The sequence below is a fragment of the Pipra filicauda genome, unplaced genomic scaffold, assembly GCF_003945595.2.
Source record: "Pipra filicauda isolate LSUMZ 115617 unplaced genomic scaffold, ASM394559v2 scaffold51_size4534324_pilon, whole genome shotgun sequence".
Classification (NCBI taxonomy): Eukaryota; Metazoa; Chordata; class Aves; order Passeriformes; family Pipridae; genus Pipra; species Pipra filicauda.
In genome coordinates this window covers 1,669,665-1,690,244 of record NW_024104665.1, presented here as the reverse complement: position 1 = coordinate 1,690,244, position 20,580 = coordinate 1,669,665, and the positions used below count along the sequence as shown (strand labels likewise).

At 38.0% G+C, this 20,580-nt stretch overlaps 1 protein-coding gene across 1 annotated transcript in view; it reads left to right on the top strand.

The window, feature by feature from the left end:
* HAAO (3-hydroxyanthranilate 3,4-dioxygenase) overlaps positions 1 to 6,334 on the top strand; it is a 32,660-nt gene extending 26,326 nt beyond the window's left edge. Inside the window, exons 7-10 of the mRNA XM_027750303.2 lie at positions 2,207 to 2,352; positions 3,471 to 3,539; positions 4,675 to 4,757; positions 6,095 to 6,334. Coding sequence (XP_027606104.1) covers positions 2,207 to 2,352; positions 3,471 to 3,539; positions 4,675 to 4,757; positions 6,095 to 6,173 — 377 coding nt within the window. The 3' untranslated portion in view covers positions 6,174 to 6,334. The remainder of the gene's footprint in view (positions 1 to 2,206; positions 2,353 to 3,470; positions 3,540 to 4,674; positions 4,758 to 6,094) is intronic.
* Positions 6,335 to 20,580: the final 14,246 nt, after the last annotated feature.

The window sequence follows — 20,580 nt, the reverse complement described above, 5'->3', positions numbered from 1 at the left end:
TGGTGGTGTCCCATGTTGGTCAGGGCAGCTGGGCCCAGAGATCACTAGAAAGAGGAAAACTAACAAAATTATGTTTGTGGAGAATAATTGACAGAAGTTAAGCTACAAACTTAGGAGTTTATAGTTACTTGTCATTGTTAGATTTGTGTTGCTTCATGGTCAGAACACAAACAAGTACTTTGGCTTTTTTGTACCTCAGATTCCTTGCAACTCATGGGGAGCATTCATAGTTCTGCTTGCCTAAAACACCACAGTGCCATTCCTCAAGACTTGGCTTTTTGCTATCCATTCTGCAGCATATCAAGTCTGAACGTACTTGTTAGTTTGATGCTAGAATTCTTGACCTATGGAGAAAACATAGCCCCCCTGAGTTGAGCAGGATACTCATGACATCTCAGTATTTGTCAAATAAAAAAAAAAAAGAATCCACCAAACCCCTCCACACCTATCTCAACAAGGACACGCATGACAGAAAGCCCTGTCAGAAAGTTACCAATGGGTAACCTTCTTGTACTTCAAAACTACAAGAAACTTTTCTAAATTCAAGAGAGATGAGTTTTATTTTGATAACAAAACCAACCAAACAAAAAAACCCAGCTGATAAAGATTCCTACTATTAACGGAACAAAATATTTTAAAGACTTTTGGAATACTAATTGCACTGAATATCTTCTGATAAAATTTCTGATAAATATTCTTTTTCCCCTTGGCTATATCATAGCATTTAGAGCTTTATTTTGTATATCTCCTTTAAAAAAACCCAATTTTCCAATGCAGGTTTCATTGAGCATATGCATTATTTAAGGACAAGGTGTTTAAGTGTTCTTAATTACCTCCAAAACGTTTGATGAACCTGTGAAAATTAAGCAAAAAAACCTCAAGAGAACCAGACATATGTGGAAAATAAATCACCAATTACCTTAACACTGCATTTTAGTGTTATCAAACAATAGAATATAGAATGTTTGAGACTAGATCTTTTTCATGTTTAAAAGTCCAGAAAAAAACCCCCTTTAAATAAAAATTTCTTCTTTTGCTGCAGATTTCTTCAGATGGCTTTCAGTATTTCCTGAAAGAGACATTGCCAAGAGAAATTATTTCAAGAAACATATTGACTTCTCCCAATTATTTTAATATCACAGAATGAGTGAGGCTGGATGGGACTGCAGTGGGTCATCTGGTCCAACTTCCCAATATAATGAAAAAGAAATTTGAATGGCAAAAACTATTTCTACAACAAAAGGGCTAGCATTCCACACAGATTATCAGGAGATGAGTGTACTCGGTGCTTACTATGATGCCATAAACAGCAGTAGCATCTTCAGTACACTGCTATCCTTTGGATGCACTGACCTTTCCACATCGTTCAAAAACTTCATAGAAAATGGTCTTTAATGAAAAACTGACATGATACATTCAAAACATGCAAACACTACATCTAGTGAGTTCTTCTGGTATCTAGTTGGCATTATTATTTGAGGTGTTCCCCCATGGCATCTTGGAACAAACCACTTAGAATCACTGAAGCAATTGCACTGTCTCTGCACTTCATTGTGAGCTGGTAAATAACTAAAGCTCATTTCATATACCAGCAACATGCAGCACAGATCTTGAATTTTGCCAGCTACACTGAAATAACATTTAGTCCTCCAGCTATTTTAAATCAAATTATTTACGAAGGAGAATTACTGGAAATCAAATCCAGCTACAACTCCAGGAACAGCACAAAAAAAATTATATTTTAGGTTGTGATAACCCGTTTGCTTCACTGTGGTCAATGTGTTTAAAAACATATAAGGGAGAAGCCAGTACTAACTATGTGAGAGATCTAGAGCAAGTTGGTTCTAAAGGCTGAACTCCACTTATATGGGGATATGATATGAGCAAAGGCTCAAAAATTATACACCACATTTTTCCAGTGCAAATGCTGATCTGAAAGAGAATGATGAATATGCAGCCAAAACTAGTCTATTGCATACTGTTTGAATATGCAGTTCTGAAAATATCTTTGAAGAAACCACTCCGTAAAGATACACAGGTAACACATGCATCTTAGAATCTCAAATAAGAAGTCCTGATAATGACCTGGTTACTGTTTCAACTGACTTTTGACTAGATAGTAGCTGTAAATTGAACCCTTCAAGTAAAATGTTTGCAAAAATCAAGGGAAGTAAGTATCGCTGATATCTCTCTGCCTTGCTTACAGATGAACTCCTGAAAGAAACACCTTTCCCACTAAATTCCACTTCCGTTATGGAGCCATTTTCCTTCCCAGGCTGGTTAAAAGATCATCGTGGTGAAATAAAACAGAAGAAATCCTTGAGTATGTTTGGAGATAATTTTGAAACAGAGGTAGGGGGGTCTAATTTCTCTAAAAAGAGAGGAATATTTTTAAAGGTACAGATAATACATACCTGCTGTCCAGACCAAGTGAATCCAGGCCTGAGAACAATATATAGTCAGCAGAGAAAGTTATGCACCCTGACAGAACTCAGTTTTAGTCTGCCCTGCCCTTCAGAAATACCTTTGTCCATTGATTTGATTAGCTTAGGGCAAGGGCTTCCTAGCTCATTACTTCCATTCACAGAATCAACCTGAATCTTGTTTCTAATAATTTCCTTTGGGATTAAAACAGCTCCTTTACTCCATTCCTCCCCACCCTCCCCCCCATATTTCCCAAATCAGAAGCACCAGCATGATGCAAATATTACTGAAGTGTGTTCAGCTTCCCTACGTGTTTGAAGAGCATTCATGGTGCCAAAGTCTAATACAGGTGTGTAAACACACTTTTTTTCTCCCCCTCAATCTACATTAAAGTGGAAACAAGGAAAACTGGAAAGCACCAGAGAGCCTGGGCTGCATTAAAACATTGCACTTCTCAGATTAGTCAAACACAGTCTAGTGTGAGTCTAAATGAAGCTGTCACCATTTGATATCTGTGCTGTATGCATGTTGTTTACAAAACATATTCTTCCCCTGAATTACTTGGAGTCATGCTGAAGAATCCAATACATATGACAGCAAAGTGACAATGTGGGACTGTCATGAAAGGGCAGATAATGAGAGAGATAAAGTCTGGTTTTCAGCTTTTTTTATTTAACAGAGGAAACTTTCCTACTTCAACAGGCTCTTGACAGGGCCCAGAGTTCATGAGGAGGAAGTGCTTGTTCCAAGAACAGAAGCAGGAACCATGTAGATGCAAAACTGAGAGTAGGAGGAAGCAGAAGGAATAGATAAGCGAGGATGCAGAGGAGCATAAGGAGTGGCAGGTGTGATCAGTTCCCTTTTTATCAGTAGGAATCAATATGAGAATACCAAACATAGTGTGAATTTTAATGTCTGTAAAAATAACGTCATCTTCTATGAATATTGTCCTGTAAAAATAGAATGTATTAAATGCTCTTGGACGATGAATATGGACACTTTGGTCACTGGGATAAATCCATTACTTTTCTTCCTTTTTTTTAAAGGTTATAGCTTATGGACCAGGAACAACTGAGAAAAGTAAAAAGAATTCAGATATCTGGATATGGCAGCTGGTATGTGGCAATTCATGCTTGTTAACTGATGAGTTCATGTTTCAGTTCAGACTGAACAGTAGTAAAACCTTCTAGCAACAGAAACTGGAACAATTACCTTCCTTCTTGTAGATAAGATCACCCATAGGCACTGCCTTTCAGCTTTAAACTGTAAGGAAAAATAACTGTAAAGTACTGCCACCATAAAAATAGCCTCTTTTTCCTCATCTTGTACATTGAGGACTGGCATCTATCCTTGTTGAGGATTTTAATACACCCTACCTAGGATATGTCCTGTAAATATATCAGAATGCCTCTAGGTGATAAGACAACATCACCTATTAGTTCTACCTTGAAGCCTTTGTCCTCATACTGAAGTCAAACTGGAATCAAGTAGAATAAGCTAATAAAAAAAATCTGAGAACTTGTTTATACTAAACCACAGTGGTAGGTGATCCACATGTCCTTCATTCAACTGACTTCTAGAAAACTTTTGCAACCCAAGGGAAAAACAAAGAAAAGATAGTTTTTGCTTACGCAAGTCAGGCTAGCTTGAGAGGCAGGTATTTCTATCAGTTCCTGTTCTGTTGAAATTCACAGGGACTATCAAATACTAATTAAAGACATAATAATCTTGAAAGACATTTGTTTACACTGCACCTTACAGCAGCCAATGCAGTCAAGACCTTGTGACTGGCAAGTACCTGGCTCCTCTGTTTGACAAGATAATAACTAGGAGTCCATCCAGACTGGAATGAACTATTAGCAATTTCAGTCAGGTCTCTACTTTTTAAGACTTAGAAAAATATCAGAAAAGTAGAAGAGGAGCTTCAAGTACTCCAGAAGATTCTCTCTGTGATATATGGGGCTGTACCAATCTGCAGGCTGCTAGGTTAGATAGGTAACAGTGTACCCCAAGAATCAGGCAACAGGTTGCTGCTTTACAATGGGGAACAGTGAACCATGAAGCATGTTTTTATTGATGCTAATAGTGTTGGACAGGGAAGGTCAACTGAATATTTAACTAGGCCTCATGAAACAGAGCAGGCTTGAGGTGCTCTTTCAGTGGGAAAGATTTCCATTCTTGCAGCATTTTCTTTCTGCTAGTGACAGGACATGGAAAATTAAAAGCTGGTTACCTGTTCTTTCTCTTCAGGAGGGCACCTCAACTGTTACCATGGATGGTAAGACCCTGACTCTATCTGCTGGTGACAGCCTGCTTGTTCGTGCCCAGTCTATGTGAGTAGAGATGAACAGTGGTTTAATGCATGATTTCCCAGCTTCTAGCAACATAAAATCTATGTATTCAACCCTCACCAGGCTGGGTATCACTGGTGCAGAAATATTCACAGAAATCTGTGAATGCAGGATTTGCAATAGCCTCCATTATTCCTCAGGGCAAAAGTGTTTTCAGGAGGAAAAGCCAGACATTCATTCTAGTTCACCTCTTATGATTAAAGCTGGGGAAAATAAAAAAGCTAAGCACTACCAAGAAAACCAGCATGCAAAAGACCATGCATAAACATAGATGGCATGAATAGACAAATTGGCACTCACAGCAGATCCTTTCAGCATCAGACCAGGCTTAATCAACATCAGTGTAGGAAGATTTGGGGTTCAGGCTAAGAACACAGCTCTCTTCCTGGAATAGGATGCATACAGCTGTTTTATAATCATGATACACATAAAGGGAAAAGACAGTGAAAATAGCTTCCCGAAAGAACAGAAAGGAAGATGTAGAAAGTGGCAGAAGCTGATAAAGTGCCCAGCATGAAGATGAAGGATGGTTTATACTCACTGCAGCAGGTCATAGGCAAACGATAAAAATGGCCTTCTTTCCTACAGGAAAAATCTAATAAATAGTAGTGCTGACTTCTGCACCTTTTGTAAAGCCCTGAAAACATTTGCTGAAAGAGCTGAGACCATTCAACAGTACACAGAACTATTCTCTGCACCTGTGATTCCAACTTACAACCATATCTTCCCTTCACCATTACTTCCATCACTTCAGTAAAATCACTTAAATTAATTCCCAGCCCTGCAGTCCAATCAGTGAGCATGTGTTTTCAAAGTCATGGCACAATGCACATGCACAGTTCACATGGCATTAAGACGTTTATCAGACTTGTACAGCAGACACCTTTTACTGCATGAACACTGACTGATCTCTGTCCCACTCTGTAACTGGCACAGATTCAGCTAATACAAGTGATGACCACAGGAAAAAAAAACCTATTAAATTTGTAGACACTAATCTCATTACAATAACAATGGTACTGAGGTGATTCTCTTCCAATCATGTCACTGAGATTAGAGATGCCTTCCTCATTGGTTCATCCATAAGTAGATAAATATTCTTCCTCACCATTTCATGATGTTCAACTTATATTAGTGATGGGGAAGAGTTATTCCCTGAAATATCACAAGATATACCAATATGGAATGAGAACAAATGCAATCAGAACAGAACCTGCTTGTTTTCCCCTCCTTTTCGGTAGCATCAACATTTTAGTTGATGGTTGACTGTGTAGTTCCCCTCCATACACATGGGGTCATCTCTCTCTTCATTCTTGCAGGTATAGCTGGAAAAGAACAGAAGAATGCATTGCTCTCTGCATCGCTCAGGATCCAAAACGCAAGCAGCCTTATACCTAGCTCCTGTGTCAGTTGACTTTGATGATAACTAAGTTTTAGCCTACTTTAGTCTTAAAGATCTTTTAGGCAGAAATTTCAAGTTTAACACAATGAATTAAGTGGAGTCAAGTCCTGTGCCCAGTTAAAACCTTTTCCCCCAAATAAAGTTTTAGCAAAATTTACAATCACTGTTTTTTTTAAGAACTACTGTTCTGTTGGGTTTTATCTGAAAGGAAATTAAAACAGGTCCAAGTAGTATCATATATGTTATTAGATAAGTAATCCTGCTATCTAGAAGAAGTTAGAGGCTTTTCAAATGCAAGTCTCTGCCACAAGATGTAGAAAAGGAGATGGGATTGATAATATTATACCTACTTAGGTAGAAGTCTTCATTTTGTCATTTGTTATAGATTAGCTACAAGGATTTGTTACCCAGCCTACAGTAGGGGAGCTTTAATTGACAGTAGTTCACAGATCTTCTGAGATCCTTTGCTAAAAGTTTGGCTCATTTTTTTAAAGATCCTATCTGCTGCACTGCTTGAGGATCTCAGTGCTTTGTGAAAGAGAGGAAGGTGCATTAGTGAAGGGGGAAGCAATACCTGGAACATCAGGCATTACTTAGACCATCACTGCTTCAGGTGGAACTTATTAGCAGTTTACCAAAGCCAGCAATGCAGTGTCAAGCACAGCAGCACACCACACATACCATGCCACTGGATGCTGTGGATACACTACACTATCGAGAACATAGCACTGCAATAGGACCAACATTGGAGCTTCTGAGTCATGTTCCTGTGCAGCAGAAATCTCAAGCCAAAGTAGCCTTAAGAAGTGTGTTAGGGGAATAAAAGAGCAGAAAAATTGTTGTAATCAATTTCCATTAACTGCTGCCGCTGCTTTTTGAACAAGGAGGCTTCTTGCAGAAATAATAAATATCAAATTATTTTTTCCTGCTTTTATTCCAGGAACTCTCCAGAGGGGTTTTTGTTTGGTTTGGGGTTTGGATTTTTTTAATTGTCCTTCACATTATTAAGATCAGAAAACAAGTTGCTTATCAATTACACATTTGAGAAAGTAAAAAAGTTATCATTTCTTGATTTTTTTTTAATTCTAATTAAGTTCAGAAAAATAGTTCTTTATCACCTACAAAGCTCATTAAACTGAAACGTCATATGTGTCTTTTTCAAGCGTTCATCTTCTGATGAGAAAGACTCAGATGGTTTGGCTTATACTTAATATCAGTAGCTTTTCTAGCAAAGCATACAGCAAAAATTTCCTACATCCTCCTAATAACAGGAGACCTACTTTGAGAAATTGAACCTCGTCTTAGGGCTATTATAGGTGTGAGCTATCACACACAAAAGGGAGCTATTACATTCCCTCTGAACAAGGGAGTAATTTTTCTGATTACCATTGGTATTGGTGTGCCTAAGTGCAGGCAGAATTGACTACTCCTCAAGTGATCATCTATGATTGAGGCACCTAGGATAACAAAGTGTTATACTTTTAGTCCACCAATTAGAGGGTAACCACAGAATTATTTCCATATTTCACGCTGAATAAGTGAATAAAACACAGCCACATGTAGAACAACATCCAGAATAATCAACAGCTCTTCATCCATCCAGAAGCACTGAGCAGTGTGGAACTTTCAGAATAAAAATTAAAGCGCCTCTAGATTAGATACCTCCCATGATATAAAATTAAGACTCCATTCAAAGCGTATTTGTGATGAAGCCCTTTTATAACAACTTGTGCTTGTCTATTCAAGTCCCATTGTAGGTGTCCCAAATCATAGCAAGAACCAGAGCAGGAGCATTAAGTCAGACCTCCATCACCCACAGTTTGCCACAGCCTGCCATCAGAAACCAGGACTGAGCATGTCATGAACTAACTTCTATTGAGGGCCTGCTATCATCTAAAAACTAGGTAAGATGTGTTAAGCCCCATAAATATGCCAAAGAATCAGGATCAAACCATCATGAAGTACCAGGGAGAAGAGAATTTTGTCTTCTAGCATCTCTTGATGACTACTTCAGTTGTTTTCATGTCCCATTCCCTCACCACCCACCCTCACTTCTCCGATTCAATAGTTATTTGTAGCCAGAGCACAAATGAGAGCATAGATAAAACTTGTCATTTACTCCTTTAAAGGTGCTTAACCACTGTGATTCAGAAACCTGCAACTTCCCTTTTCCAAGTCTTCAGATAGGTCCAGAGAGCTCCTCATCAGTCACTGCATCTTTTTCAGGTGCTTCCTGAATTTTATGTATGTTGTAAACTGCCCCAACAATGGTACATTTATAAATAGATGTATCCATGCTCCTCTGCTTACGTGGAAGTTGGCCATGTGCAAGTTTTATTTCTGGAATCCTTTTAGCTGTTAGGTGCTCTTTCTGTGTATGTGCAGTCACCTCAGTAGATGACTTTAGCACCAAAGTTGCTGGGATCAAGGTCTGGAGACTCCACTGCTAATCTTGTCTCAAAGAAGGATTTCACACTAAGGTCAGTGGCAAAGGCTTAGTTAGGCATGCTGTTTGCAGAGTACCCTAATGCACTGCTATTGATATTGTGCTTGTTCTCGCATGTCCATGAAACACACCTGCACAAAACCACGCCCTAAAGAATCATTTATGGTTGAAAAGACCTCCAAGATTATAAAGTCCAGCCTTTGACCAATCACCACCTTGTCAACTCAACCATGGCACTTAGTGTCACATCCAATCATTTCTTGAACATCTCCAGGAATGGTGACTCCACCACCTCCTTGGGCAGCCTTTCTTTGAAGAAATTTTTGCCTGATGTCCAACCTGAATCTCGCCTGGAGCAGCTTGTCCTCTTGTCCTATTGCTAGTTGCCTGGGAAAAGAGGATGACCTCCTTTCAGGCAGCTTTGGAAGGACTCTCCGAGCCTCCTTTTCTCCAGGCTCAACAATCTCAGCCACTCCTCATATGACTTACACATAACACACTTCATATGATTTATGCATCTACTTGACTGTTTTTCTTTACAGTTCTTCCCACATAAGGTACATCTGCACCCTATTTTGGATACTCATTTTCTATCTGAATCATACAGATATTGGGACACCTCATACTTAAACTTAGTACATTTTGTAAGGATTGTGCTAACCTTACTAGCACAGTATTGCATAGACAGTCCATCTGCTGCTGTTTCTCCAAGACTCAAAAGCTAAACCTTTATAAAAACATATATTCTAAGAAGTATTACAATAAAGCCTACACAGATATGAAGCCATACCTGCACCATACTTTTTAAATTAATTATTACCTTTAAACACATGCAGGATTGTCCAGAATCACAAGCTCGAGCTGACTTGGAAGCTTAAAAATGCATACAAAGGTGTTTGAATCTACCTACAAGCATCCACAGTTATTCCAAGGCTGAATCTCACTGATTCTAGAAGTTGCAGTAATTTTTCCCTTCACTTTAAACAGAAAAAGGTGATGCAGCCCAATCCTGCCAGTTGTTGATTAAAGTAGCAAGAGATGCTGTGGTTTTTCAATGCCTTTAAAATATTTAATCCTTATGAAATCACTGGTAAGCTCTGTAAAGAGAAAGCTAAATGACTCCTTTTCAGCTGTGGATAGATTTTTGTTTCTATTATTATAGCATTTAAATTATATAAAAGAGTGATATAAGCATTATTATAAGTATTTCAAATTGAGCAAGTAACTTACATCTTGCAGTCAGTCTTTCAGTTCATGTAAATCAGCAATATAGATCAAAGATATTTGAAGTCTCCTATTGCCACTAGGCTAGGCAGGCTTGACCCAATGGAGTACTTATTTTGAGCTATGCTGACTTACATGAATTATGGAAATAAATTGGTATGTTTCACTGTATTCCTCCTTATTATGGTCTCCCATTTTAACATGATTAGCAAGGTTACATTATACATCAGCACCCATTCAAAACAAATAGTACTGCTTGAAGTAACTTAAAAATTAAATAATCCTGGTACAGTAAATAAAGCTTCAGTCTTCACCAGCGCTTTCTATTATCCTGAAATAAGACCTACAAAAAGCAAGTTCATGCAAAACATGTATGCTTGTGGTTATGAGAGAACTACAAAAGAAAACACTGACCTTCACAGATCACGTAGTAAACATATCTGAGATCAACAGTAGATCTCAAGATTGTCCAATTAAAAAACAAGAAACCAAACTAAAAAACACAGAACAGTTAAGACAACAATGATTGAATGGTAACTACATTTCAGTTCACAATACATAAATGGACAGCTTATAAAAGTCAGCAGAGGAACCCTTCTTCTGTCGTAGTAAGCTTTTTCCTTGGACCCACTCAGCATTTACTCACACCTGTAAACCAATCTTATCTTACCACATGAAGATAAATGCTTGCAGTGTGACCTTGAAATTAGCTTAGTTGGTTAAAACTTGGTGCTAATAACACCAAGGTCACATGTTCAATCGCCTGTATGGGCTGGACTCAGTGGCCCATGTGGGTCTTTTCCAACTCAGAATATTCTGTGTTGTTAAAACATTTATTGTACTGATTTCAACTCTCCAGCCACATCTAATAGAACAGATGCAGAAAAAGCAACCTTCCCGCCATCATTGCATATAAGGAAAGAAAGAAAAATTACTTAAGCTGTTTAACAAATTCCTACATAACCAGCTTGTGTTCATAATGGACATTTCAGGGCTTTGGATTTTTTTATTTATTTTATTTTCAGTTAATAATGTAGAGTGCACTTGAATGAACACTTCAAACTCATGAAGGTCATCACCTTCTGCTCTGTTTCCAATTGAATACATACATACTTGTAGAGCTGCTCTTCAATATCAAAGTGTGCAGAATAACACCTGATTGGACCTAAAGTAAAATGGTTGATTTAAATGTAATAATGAAGAAGACAAAGTTAATATCAGCCCTTCAGCTCAAAGTAAATACTTGACTTAGAGGTCTTAGCACTGTGTGATACAGAAAGATCTTATGCTAGATCCAGTCAGTAATATATTCAGTAATTGTCCAGAAAATGTGGAAGTGCATAAAACCTCTTCCTTTTTATGTCATTAGAATTTTGATTGAAGCTTGACAGCTAGGGTGATGTTTACATGCACACAAAGTCAGATAGTTTGTAATCCAGAAATAAGCCCTGAAATTGTGTAGTCATTAGGACAATCAATCCCAACACATACATGAGATTCCCTTCTGCAGGCAGCTCCCCTGCTGGAGGTCTAAAAATCACACTACAATTTTTTCTGAACTTCTGTTGCTCTAGGTCTAATACACCTCCAAGACCCTTGGCCTGGTAATTCAGTATAAGTTGCATCAGAACCACATATTGAAAGATTTGAACACTACTTTGTATTTTTAGATTTGCTAAATAGGCACATATGCATGGCCACTACAGTGCTAAATAAAAAATTAAGTCCCCTTTTTTTTTTGGACATAAATTACACAGATACTGGAGTAAAAATATTTGGGTTCTAAAAAAACATTATATAATCTTACAAGCCCTAGAGAAAGATGCCATGACTATGACAAAGTAGACTAAGCATAAGCACATTTGGAGCTTCAGTGAGGAATTTGGGTACATCTTTATTATGTCAGAGAAAAATAGAACTTCTGCAGTGCTGTATAACTAAAGCAAAAATATTATTTAAACATGTTTTAATGTTTTTCCTCCTGAGGAAAACTAGTTTGTTTAGAAGGCATGTAGTTGATGAAGTTTGTATTTCACTCATAGCAGACAAACTTTTCTATATGATATTGCCCATAAGTTCAAACCATAGACTTTATGATTTGAAAACAAACTTGACAATGCAAATGTGTAAATCAAGTAAACACATGCTGATGTGTAGAACTGAAGCTTGAAATCTTCTACATGCAATTTCCAAATATTACTGGAGTGTGATATTGAAATACAGTCATCTCACCTTACCTAGCTTTTTGATAACTCTCTCTTCTTCCAAAAAGACCCCAGGGCAGCATCTAGATTCCATGCAGAAGGGAAATTTGGGCACCTCCAAATAGGCTCCACAATAATTGCTGGGCTGAGCAGAGAACTGCACACACAATGCAGCTGTCCACAGCTGAACCACAAGGAAGTACCTGGAGGGTTATTTATATGCCAACCTGATACACTCAAGGTGCTCAAAGAGCCACAGGGCCCTGTACTTTTTCCAAAACCCAAGCAAAGCTCATTCTGTTCATGTAAATCACGGCCAGAGATCTACAGCCTCATTTTACTCAGTAGTCCCAGCAAAAGCACAGTTTCACAAACAGCAGAAGCACCAGGAACAGCTCCACCTGTGCACAGGGGAAGGAAGTCAAATCTTTGCTGTCCTGCAGGAACATCCCAGTCATAGGGTTTGCTATTAGGGGAATTTCTACCCCCGCTTAGTACAGCTCGACTGAGCCATGCAAGAAGCACGACAGTGTTTCTAATGAGCCAGAGGATAATTCCTACTCCCTAAATACAGCTACAGATAGTATTACTCTATAAAATAGAAGCAAGTACTGACAGAAAGCACACATAATTACAAAGCCGCTGTTCCAGAGACAATTATTTGCCTGAAAACACTTGTGACCTGAGCTGTCTATAGTGTCTTGGCGTACATTACAGAAAGAAGGTGAACAATGCATTTTGACTAGGGGAAAAAAACAGCACCAGATTGTTGAACCACAAATAGATCAGCTTTGTTTATGCCAACCTGAGAAGAGTGTTAACAGTTACTGGTTGTTTCCTCATATTGGTGACTAATAACCCACATGGTTCAAACCTTGTATGCTTTATTATTGGGTGGCAAATAAACGTTCAATGAGCAGGTCTGCTCATCAGACAATAGCTTGTTATTCTCTCCAAGAGGAAAATGGCAACTATTGAATGAAACCAAGTAAAAGCATCACAAAAAAGACAAGAATACATTTAATTATTTATCTACCAAAACCTACCAGACTAGCTTACTATTAAATCAAGACAGAAAACTGTATTCAAACACTGGAATGGGGAATCAGATTGCCATATGCTATCAGGCCTCATCAACCAACTCTGGCTTCTATTTCCAATATGGATGACAATATTCAGCTGCCTAAAGCTATTTCTTCCATTTTTTGGATGTAAGCGAGGCCATTTGCACCCAATTCTTCACTGAAGTAATTTGTCACTACCTCAATCCTTGCCATTTTAGATGCAGCTGCTCTGATTTATGCCAGTTTGTTAACAGAATCAGACTGCTACACTAAAATAATGCAAATGTTGCTGTGCTGCATACTGCATCACCCCAAATACCATTGCATAGTTGCATAGCTTATATTGCATGTATACATACACATTATACACAAACATACATATATGTATGCCTTCTGAGTATTTTTATGCAGTAATTAGTTGTATCTTACCCATACTGGTGAAATTTGTGCCAAGCATATCATGTGTGCTTGGAGGTTTGTAACACAACTAGCCCATTATTGGCAGTCAGAGAGATAGATACTAAAGGTCATTTTTGTTTATGTCAGACAGAGGATGTTTCAGAAGCTTTTATGGAACAGCTACATCTGTGCTCTCTGTCAGTTGGATCCACTCCATACCTACTGCTGGAGGACAGAAAAAGCAGATCATACAAGAGGGAAGCACTATCCTGGGCTCCATTGGAAGCCAGCTACACTAAACGCTCCACCTAACCCAGCCTTTTCACAACATCCCAGGCTGTGCAGCTCACAGACGTTCCTCATGGAGAGCCAAAGGCTGTTCTTTATTATCCATTTTAATCTAATAGAAAGGTTTCATGGCATTTATTTCCTCTATAGCAGAATTAACTCTGCTTGCAAAGCTTCCTCCCCCTCAGAGGGAAATAAGATGTAGGCTCAGAAGCCCAAATCCGCAATGATATTTAAGTGCTTGAGGAACTGTGCCAGAGTGTCTGGCACTGGAAGCAAAACAGACTCAATTTTAAAAGGGAACGTAGTGAATGGAGAGACAGACTGAAAGCTCAGGAGAATGTACTCCTTTTATTCACTGGGGGGGAGCTGTTAAGTGGCAAAGCAAACTTCTTTTCTCTTCTTGCTCGCCCGTGTGCTTTAACCCACCATAAGTGCCATCTCCACTCATATTTGAGACCGGCCTTTGCTGCAGCTGACACCAAACTAGTCACAGATGCTACTTCCAGGACATTAACATGAGGGCAGTGGGAACTGGACAGAGATAAATACAGCTTGTAGGAACAGGTGTCTTCAAGTTCCTTGCCCTACAGGACTAATAAAAATACTCTTTGTGCAAAGTAGTAACATTCATCTTGCTTAGAAACAAGGCACATAGAAACAGAAGAAAATATTTTTTAAAGTTCCTGTTACTGATTATTTTATACAACCTCTATTTTTTTGTCATTAAATGATATTTTCCATTTTTATTTCATAACATTTTGCAGTGAACCCATTTTATTAATTTCTTTATATGTCTATATTGAGACATGCTATTCTCAGCAGTACTTGTGTAAATACACAGCTAATGGAATAGCCCTGATCTCACAGCACTACAACAGGGGACAATTTGGTTCGATGTCTACACAGGCATTATACCTAAAACCTGACACAATGGTAGAAGTTTATCAGCATATGAAGGTTGCTTAGCACACAGCATACTCCAATATTACACTTCTAATCTGCAGGTTATAGCTTAACCCTAATAATGTACCTTATTCAAGATAATAGAACAAAACTTTTGGTGTTTTAAACACCCTTATTACAGATGAGTTAGTCTTTACAGAAATGCTAAAACCCCAGAAATTATTAGCTGCATTCTAAAGAAAAGGAACAGCTTCCCAATGTTGATGTTAACATCTAGATACCTGGAGAAAACAGCAATGGAAAGCAATGAGAACACCAAAAGAAAAAAAAAAATCATCTGAAAATATTTTAGGGGATTAGGAGCTAAAAGGAGATTTCTTCAATTCATTGTATTGGCTTCTGAAGTAAATGCACACTATCCTAATCTGACATTGATTTATCTGACATGAAGTTAGGTTGGAAAACATGTGCTAGAACAAACAAGTATCAGTTCTTGTGCCTGTGCTGTAAAGACACACAAAACCCCTTTCATTCTAGTTTCTGATGTGTTTAGGGAAATAACAGGCATAATTTATCTGCCATAAGGTGTTCACTGAAGAGGTTCATGCTGTGAGGATTTCCATGGCAACTACTTAAAGTGACATAAGTGTTCATTTTTGAAATTGAAAGCCCAGGGACACAATTAGCTACAGCAATAATATCACATAAACCACCTAAACAGAGATCTTTTGTTCAGGGCCAAGTAAAGTAAGTTCCCTTTTCCTCTATGGGAACAGGCTTTCCTAAATTAAAAAAAAAAAGGGGGGGGGAGACCAAACACACATATTTTCTATCCAATTCTTTGCAAGAAAAAAATAATGCATTTATGTATGCACATATCCCTGAAATAATTGCTTCCTTAAATTACTTAGTATGCAATACATCAGGTAGTCACACAAAGTGCACACAAAGATGATTATACCAGGGTCAACCCAAAGATACACAAAACCAGATTTTGTAGAACATTTCCACATCTATAGAAATGCACTTGGAAAGAAATTCCAAAGAGATGAAAAACACTCAATGATCATTAAAAGATCTTGAAAGTAAGTACTCACCAATATATTGAAGCTGCTACAACAAACTGAAGTTTTAGAATGATATAGCAGCAAAAAGGAGAACCTAAATTAATAAACATTGCTCTAGAGCGAAAGAGAAAAAAAAACAACCTGATACCCGCCTCAGCAAACACAGAACTAGAGCAGCCAAATCCTTTATACCTGTTTCCTTTCCCTACAGGTGTGGTCTTGATTTTACCAGGCACAAATCTGGGGCAGGAATTAAGCACCTGCATCCAATCCCAACCTGCAGACCCATTAGAGATCACAACCTGCCTGCATAAATTCAATCCAAGGTTAATTTATAATGGGATGGGGCAAATAAGGAACAAGTCCTAAACCCACTTGGCCCCAACTCTTTTCAGCCCTGGTCTTTTTGGTGATCACTTGGTCCAGCTGAATGCAACATCCTCATAGAACGGCTAATATTTTTGCTCATCAGTTAAGCTCATAATTTAAAAACTCTCCTACTGCAGTACAGTGCAGTTGACATAGAACATTAAAGACAGCTTGAAAAATACAGTTGACTTTATGCAATCATCTGAAAGAGAAAATTTTATATCAAGTAAAACTCCACAGAACAGCTAGTTTTTGTATTCTCTTTAATTCTTGTATCTATTTCAGACCTCCATTAAAACTGCATAACATTAATTTATTAAAGAAAGCTTAATAATCTCCTGTTGGAAATTTTGTCCATTAAGGTGATATTACTGTCACTTTGTGGAAGACCTGAACAGATGTCCCTTTTATCCTATAAGGGTTATTATTCAGAGCTATGCTCGCAGAGTCAGTTTCTTACAGTAAAAATGTCTGGAAATAAATGTTCTCTGTGATACATCTCACCTTCTTATATTCTGACTGGTCAAACAATGACAAAACTGTATTGTTCATTTAAAAGGACATTTAAGGACTCATTTGTGAAAGACATAATAGTGGTGGAGAAACTATCAGGGAAGAGCAATAAGTCAGACTGTCAGCAGCTACATCAGCTAGAAGAAGCCACATAAAACCAGGCTCCACATGAATTCCCTTTACAATTCTACCTATTTTTAGCACTGAAAAATACTTTAACTTTTACTCTCTTGGGAAAAAAGGCAGATGGCAAGGTTTAAAGGGACTTAAAACCTTAAACTAAACTGTCCCGGGATTACAGCAATAGGCAGGGAAACCTTTGCTATGGGTGTCCTTCCAATGGGACAAAGAAAAGGATGAGATGAGCTAGAGAAAAACAAAAGCAGACTTAAAGCACAAATTCCTATACCTGCTGATCAGCTAGTGTCCTGTAAGCAGGGACTGGGCATAAAAAGAACTCCATTGCCAGAGCTGAGTGGGGAGGGGATATTTATTCTCACTGTCCCCTGCAGCCAGTGTCACTGCCTCTCAACCTGGGCACCAGAGAATGGCATATTCTCCCTGTCTTTGTTTGTTCCAACTCAGTTCAATAAGTACCTTTCCTGACGAGGGATGAAAATATTGAGTTCCTGAACATGCTATGTGTAAGTTTTCTACTGCATTCACTACACATACAGTTACAAAGCATGTGGATAAGACACAGTGTCGTCCCTTGTGACTTGGATAGACAGCCCTACTGCTGCAGGCTCAGAGTTTTCCTTCAGGATTCCCTGCTCCGTGGGAAAAGCTAACCCTCTCTCTGCTTAGGCTTATGCTATTGCTGGAGACCAGAAAGGAAAAGCTGCAAAGAAGGCATATCCCACTGTATTTGAGTCATCAGTAAAGCAAATACTCTGTGATGTTAGGCTCCTGTGATCAGCAAGGCACTGTAAAAACTTATATTGTGACAATCTGTTTCCCTGAGGCTTGTAGGCTAAACACCAACCTAGAGAAAGGGATCTATACAACAACTGGGGAAAACATCTGACAAAAGCCTCATTAGCCCTCCATTTCCCTCACCCACAGCATGTTTGTTTCTTCTCAGAGCTAGCATTACCGAAAGTCTGTATGCTCGGTACTTATTCTAAGTATCCAGCAGTGAGAAACAAAGGCTGCATGGTCCTCTGAGTTAAAGAGATATTGTGTTAAAACTTGGCTTTTCTAATCACTATGTGATGTGAAAATTCAGGAGCCTGACTGAGAAAAGAGTAGAACAGAGATGACTAAGAGAAAGATTCCTGCCACTTTAATTGCTTTGTACCAAAATATTACCTCTTGATGTGTAAACATCAAATTAGCAGCATTCTCAGGGTAAGCAGTAATGTAGCAATCAAGCAATTCCTTCCAGCAACAACTATGTGTTCTCCATCCTACTACATTTTCCCCAATATTTGTCACACTGCACACTGAGTATACTTAAAACTATCCCTATATGGTAAAATCTATTAAATTCCAATTATTCTATCCCATTGTACTAACTTCGTAACTTTGAAGCTTATCAGCTCTTGTGTTTCCATTTTGTAGAGAGAGCTGTATGCCATGGCTGGCAGCAGCAACATGGGAAGTCAGTGAGCCAAACTTACTTCAAGACCTGTGTTCATACACTGACTGCTCTCTCATACATTCCACTTGAATCTGCAATGGAAATCCAGCATTATCCAAACCAGTTTCAAAATAATCCTAATATTTCTTAGCATTAAAAAATTACTTTTAGATAAAGCAATTTTCTTTTTTTAGCCATATTTCTACTTTAATCTGTTCAGTTTCTGCAATATTACTGTCCTGTCACTACCTCCCACCTTAATATCCTTCATAATCTGAGTATGTACTTTATCAGCAGTTCAGACTTTGTCTGGGGATCTTAATTCCCACTGCAAAGAGGAAACTACACACACTTTGGAACTGTGAGCATGACATGAGTTCATTCAGTAAATTGTCTTGGATTACTCTGCAATTCAGGATGCATCTCTCTTGCTGAACAGGCAAGCTCTGTTCTGAGGTGTTCCAGCTAGTGCCCTTCAAAACTGGGGAGTACTTTGAGGGAAGATCACTCCTAAGGATCACTTCCTGCAAGATGAATGAGGTTACAAGCTTGTCTCCTTCCAGCCTTTACAATCCTCTGGCATTGTCCCACCATGGTTTATATTCTCCGTCACTCCTGGTGTACCATCATACCACATCCCAGACCATAAAACATGTGGTACAAGCTCCTCAAGTGCACTGTGTCCTCTCAGTAAACACACTGTCGATTTGGAACTTCACATTTAGATCTTGTTTTCACTTCAAAACAAGCTTGCCATATTACCCACAGCTCATTTCCTACTTCCCTTAGAACCATAGAGCTATGTATTTATCCACTTTCTACCTGACTATCCAAATGCACATAGCAATATTTGAATGGATATGAAAATGTTGTTTCAGGGAATACTGGCAATGTGTTATTCTCTGTTCTCTGAGTTCAGTCAGCAAAAACTCCTCTATGGATGTCAACAGTCAGTCACAATTTTCATCTGTAAAAATAGGAGCAGGATCTGACAGCCATACAAATTACATCTGTTCCATTGCAACCATCTGTAATTCAATCTCCAAAATATTAATCAAGTTTATCTGTCATGATTTTTCCTCCATTATCAGCTCATAATGCTTATTACTTCTTGGTCTGTTACCATTATACACTAGATTTTTATTCTCCTTAATATTTATGCCTTTACTTTAAGTAGGATTGAGTTAGATTTGTTGGACGAGGTTTTTAGTGATCAATACCACATTACCTTCTCTTTAATCAGTCTATATATATCATCAGTTTGCTATATGGCTCTCTATGGTCTGGTCTTTTTTGTGCTGCTACCCTTATACAATATGTTTAGGTTTAGCAGTACATTTCAGTATTATAACTCCCTATACCCTCAGAGATTAGTAGGTCAAGCACCATCTTGGTTTCTATCCCGCTTTCTTAGACTTTCATTTTATTATCCTGAATTCTCAGGTCTTACTCTGAAGTAAGGTTATATTTCATTTTTCCCAACAATGCCAAGGGCTAGAGTGCTTCTCTTCCCCTCGCCTCCCTCCTTTAAGAAAAGCTTTGATATCTTTAAGCAGTTAATTTCTGCTGGAATTCAGAAAAATACTATCTGTTTTGAGATCTGACAGAAATTATTATACTAAAAAGTCTTTTTGAAAACCTGTCGATACTTCAGTTTTTCTGTGGTAAAGTACTACACTTGTACTATCATATCATTTTACCTTACTGTCTTCTCCAGGGACAACTTCCTGTCCCATTTTTGTCTGTGGTTTTGTTCTGCTGTACTTTATATTATTTCTCCTAAAACTAATGAATATAAACATAAGAATCAGAATACATGCATCTAAAGCGCTGCCCCTCTCAAAACACTTCTACAGTCTAGTCTCAGCTACTGAATCCACTTAAAGAAATATGGGATTGTTTCACCAAAATTTAAATTTGTAACTTCCAGATATTCTATGATTTTTAAAAACCTCCACTGAGCTTCCCAAAAGTCTTTTCTTTCCAGTTCTTATTAGATCTCATCATCAATTCTAAAGAATATTTCAATAAAAATAAAGAAAATTATCTAGATGTTTTGTACGTTTAATAAATATCTTTGACATTGCTCTAGTTTGACCAGAACAGTCCACCTTCTTTGATCTTGTGTCTTACCAATGCTATGTATAGTATATGGAAATCATTGTTTTTCTTAAAGAATCTTTTTAGTCTTCTAATTACCGAAAACAGAACAGTGTACCAAACTAGTAATTTTTCTACAAAAATACATGTAGTGTATAAGTCTACAATTACTTGAGCGGGTTAACAACTACCAAGGCAATCTAATTTCCTTCTAGAAACAAGGCAAATAAAGGAGATATAG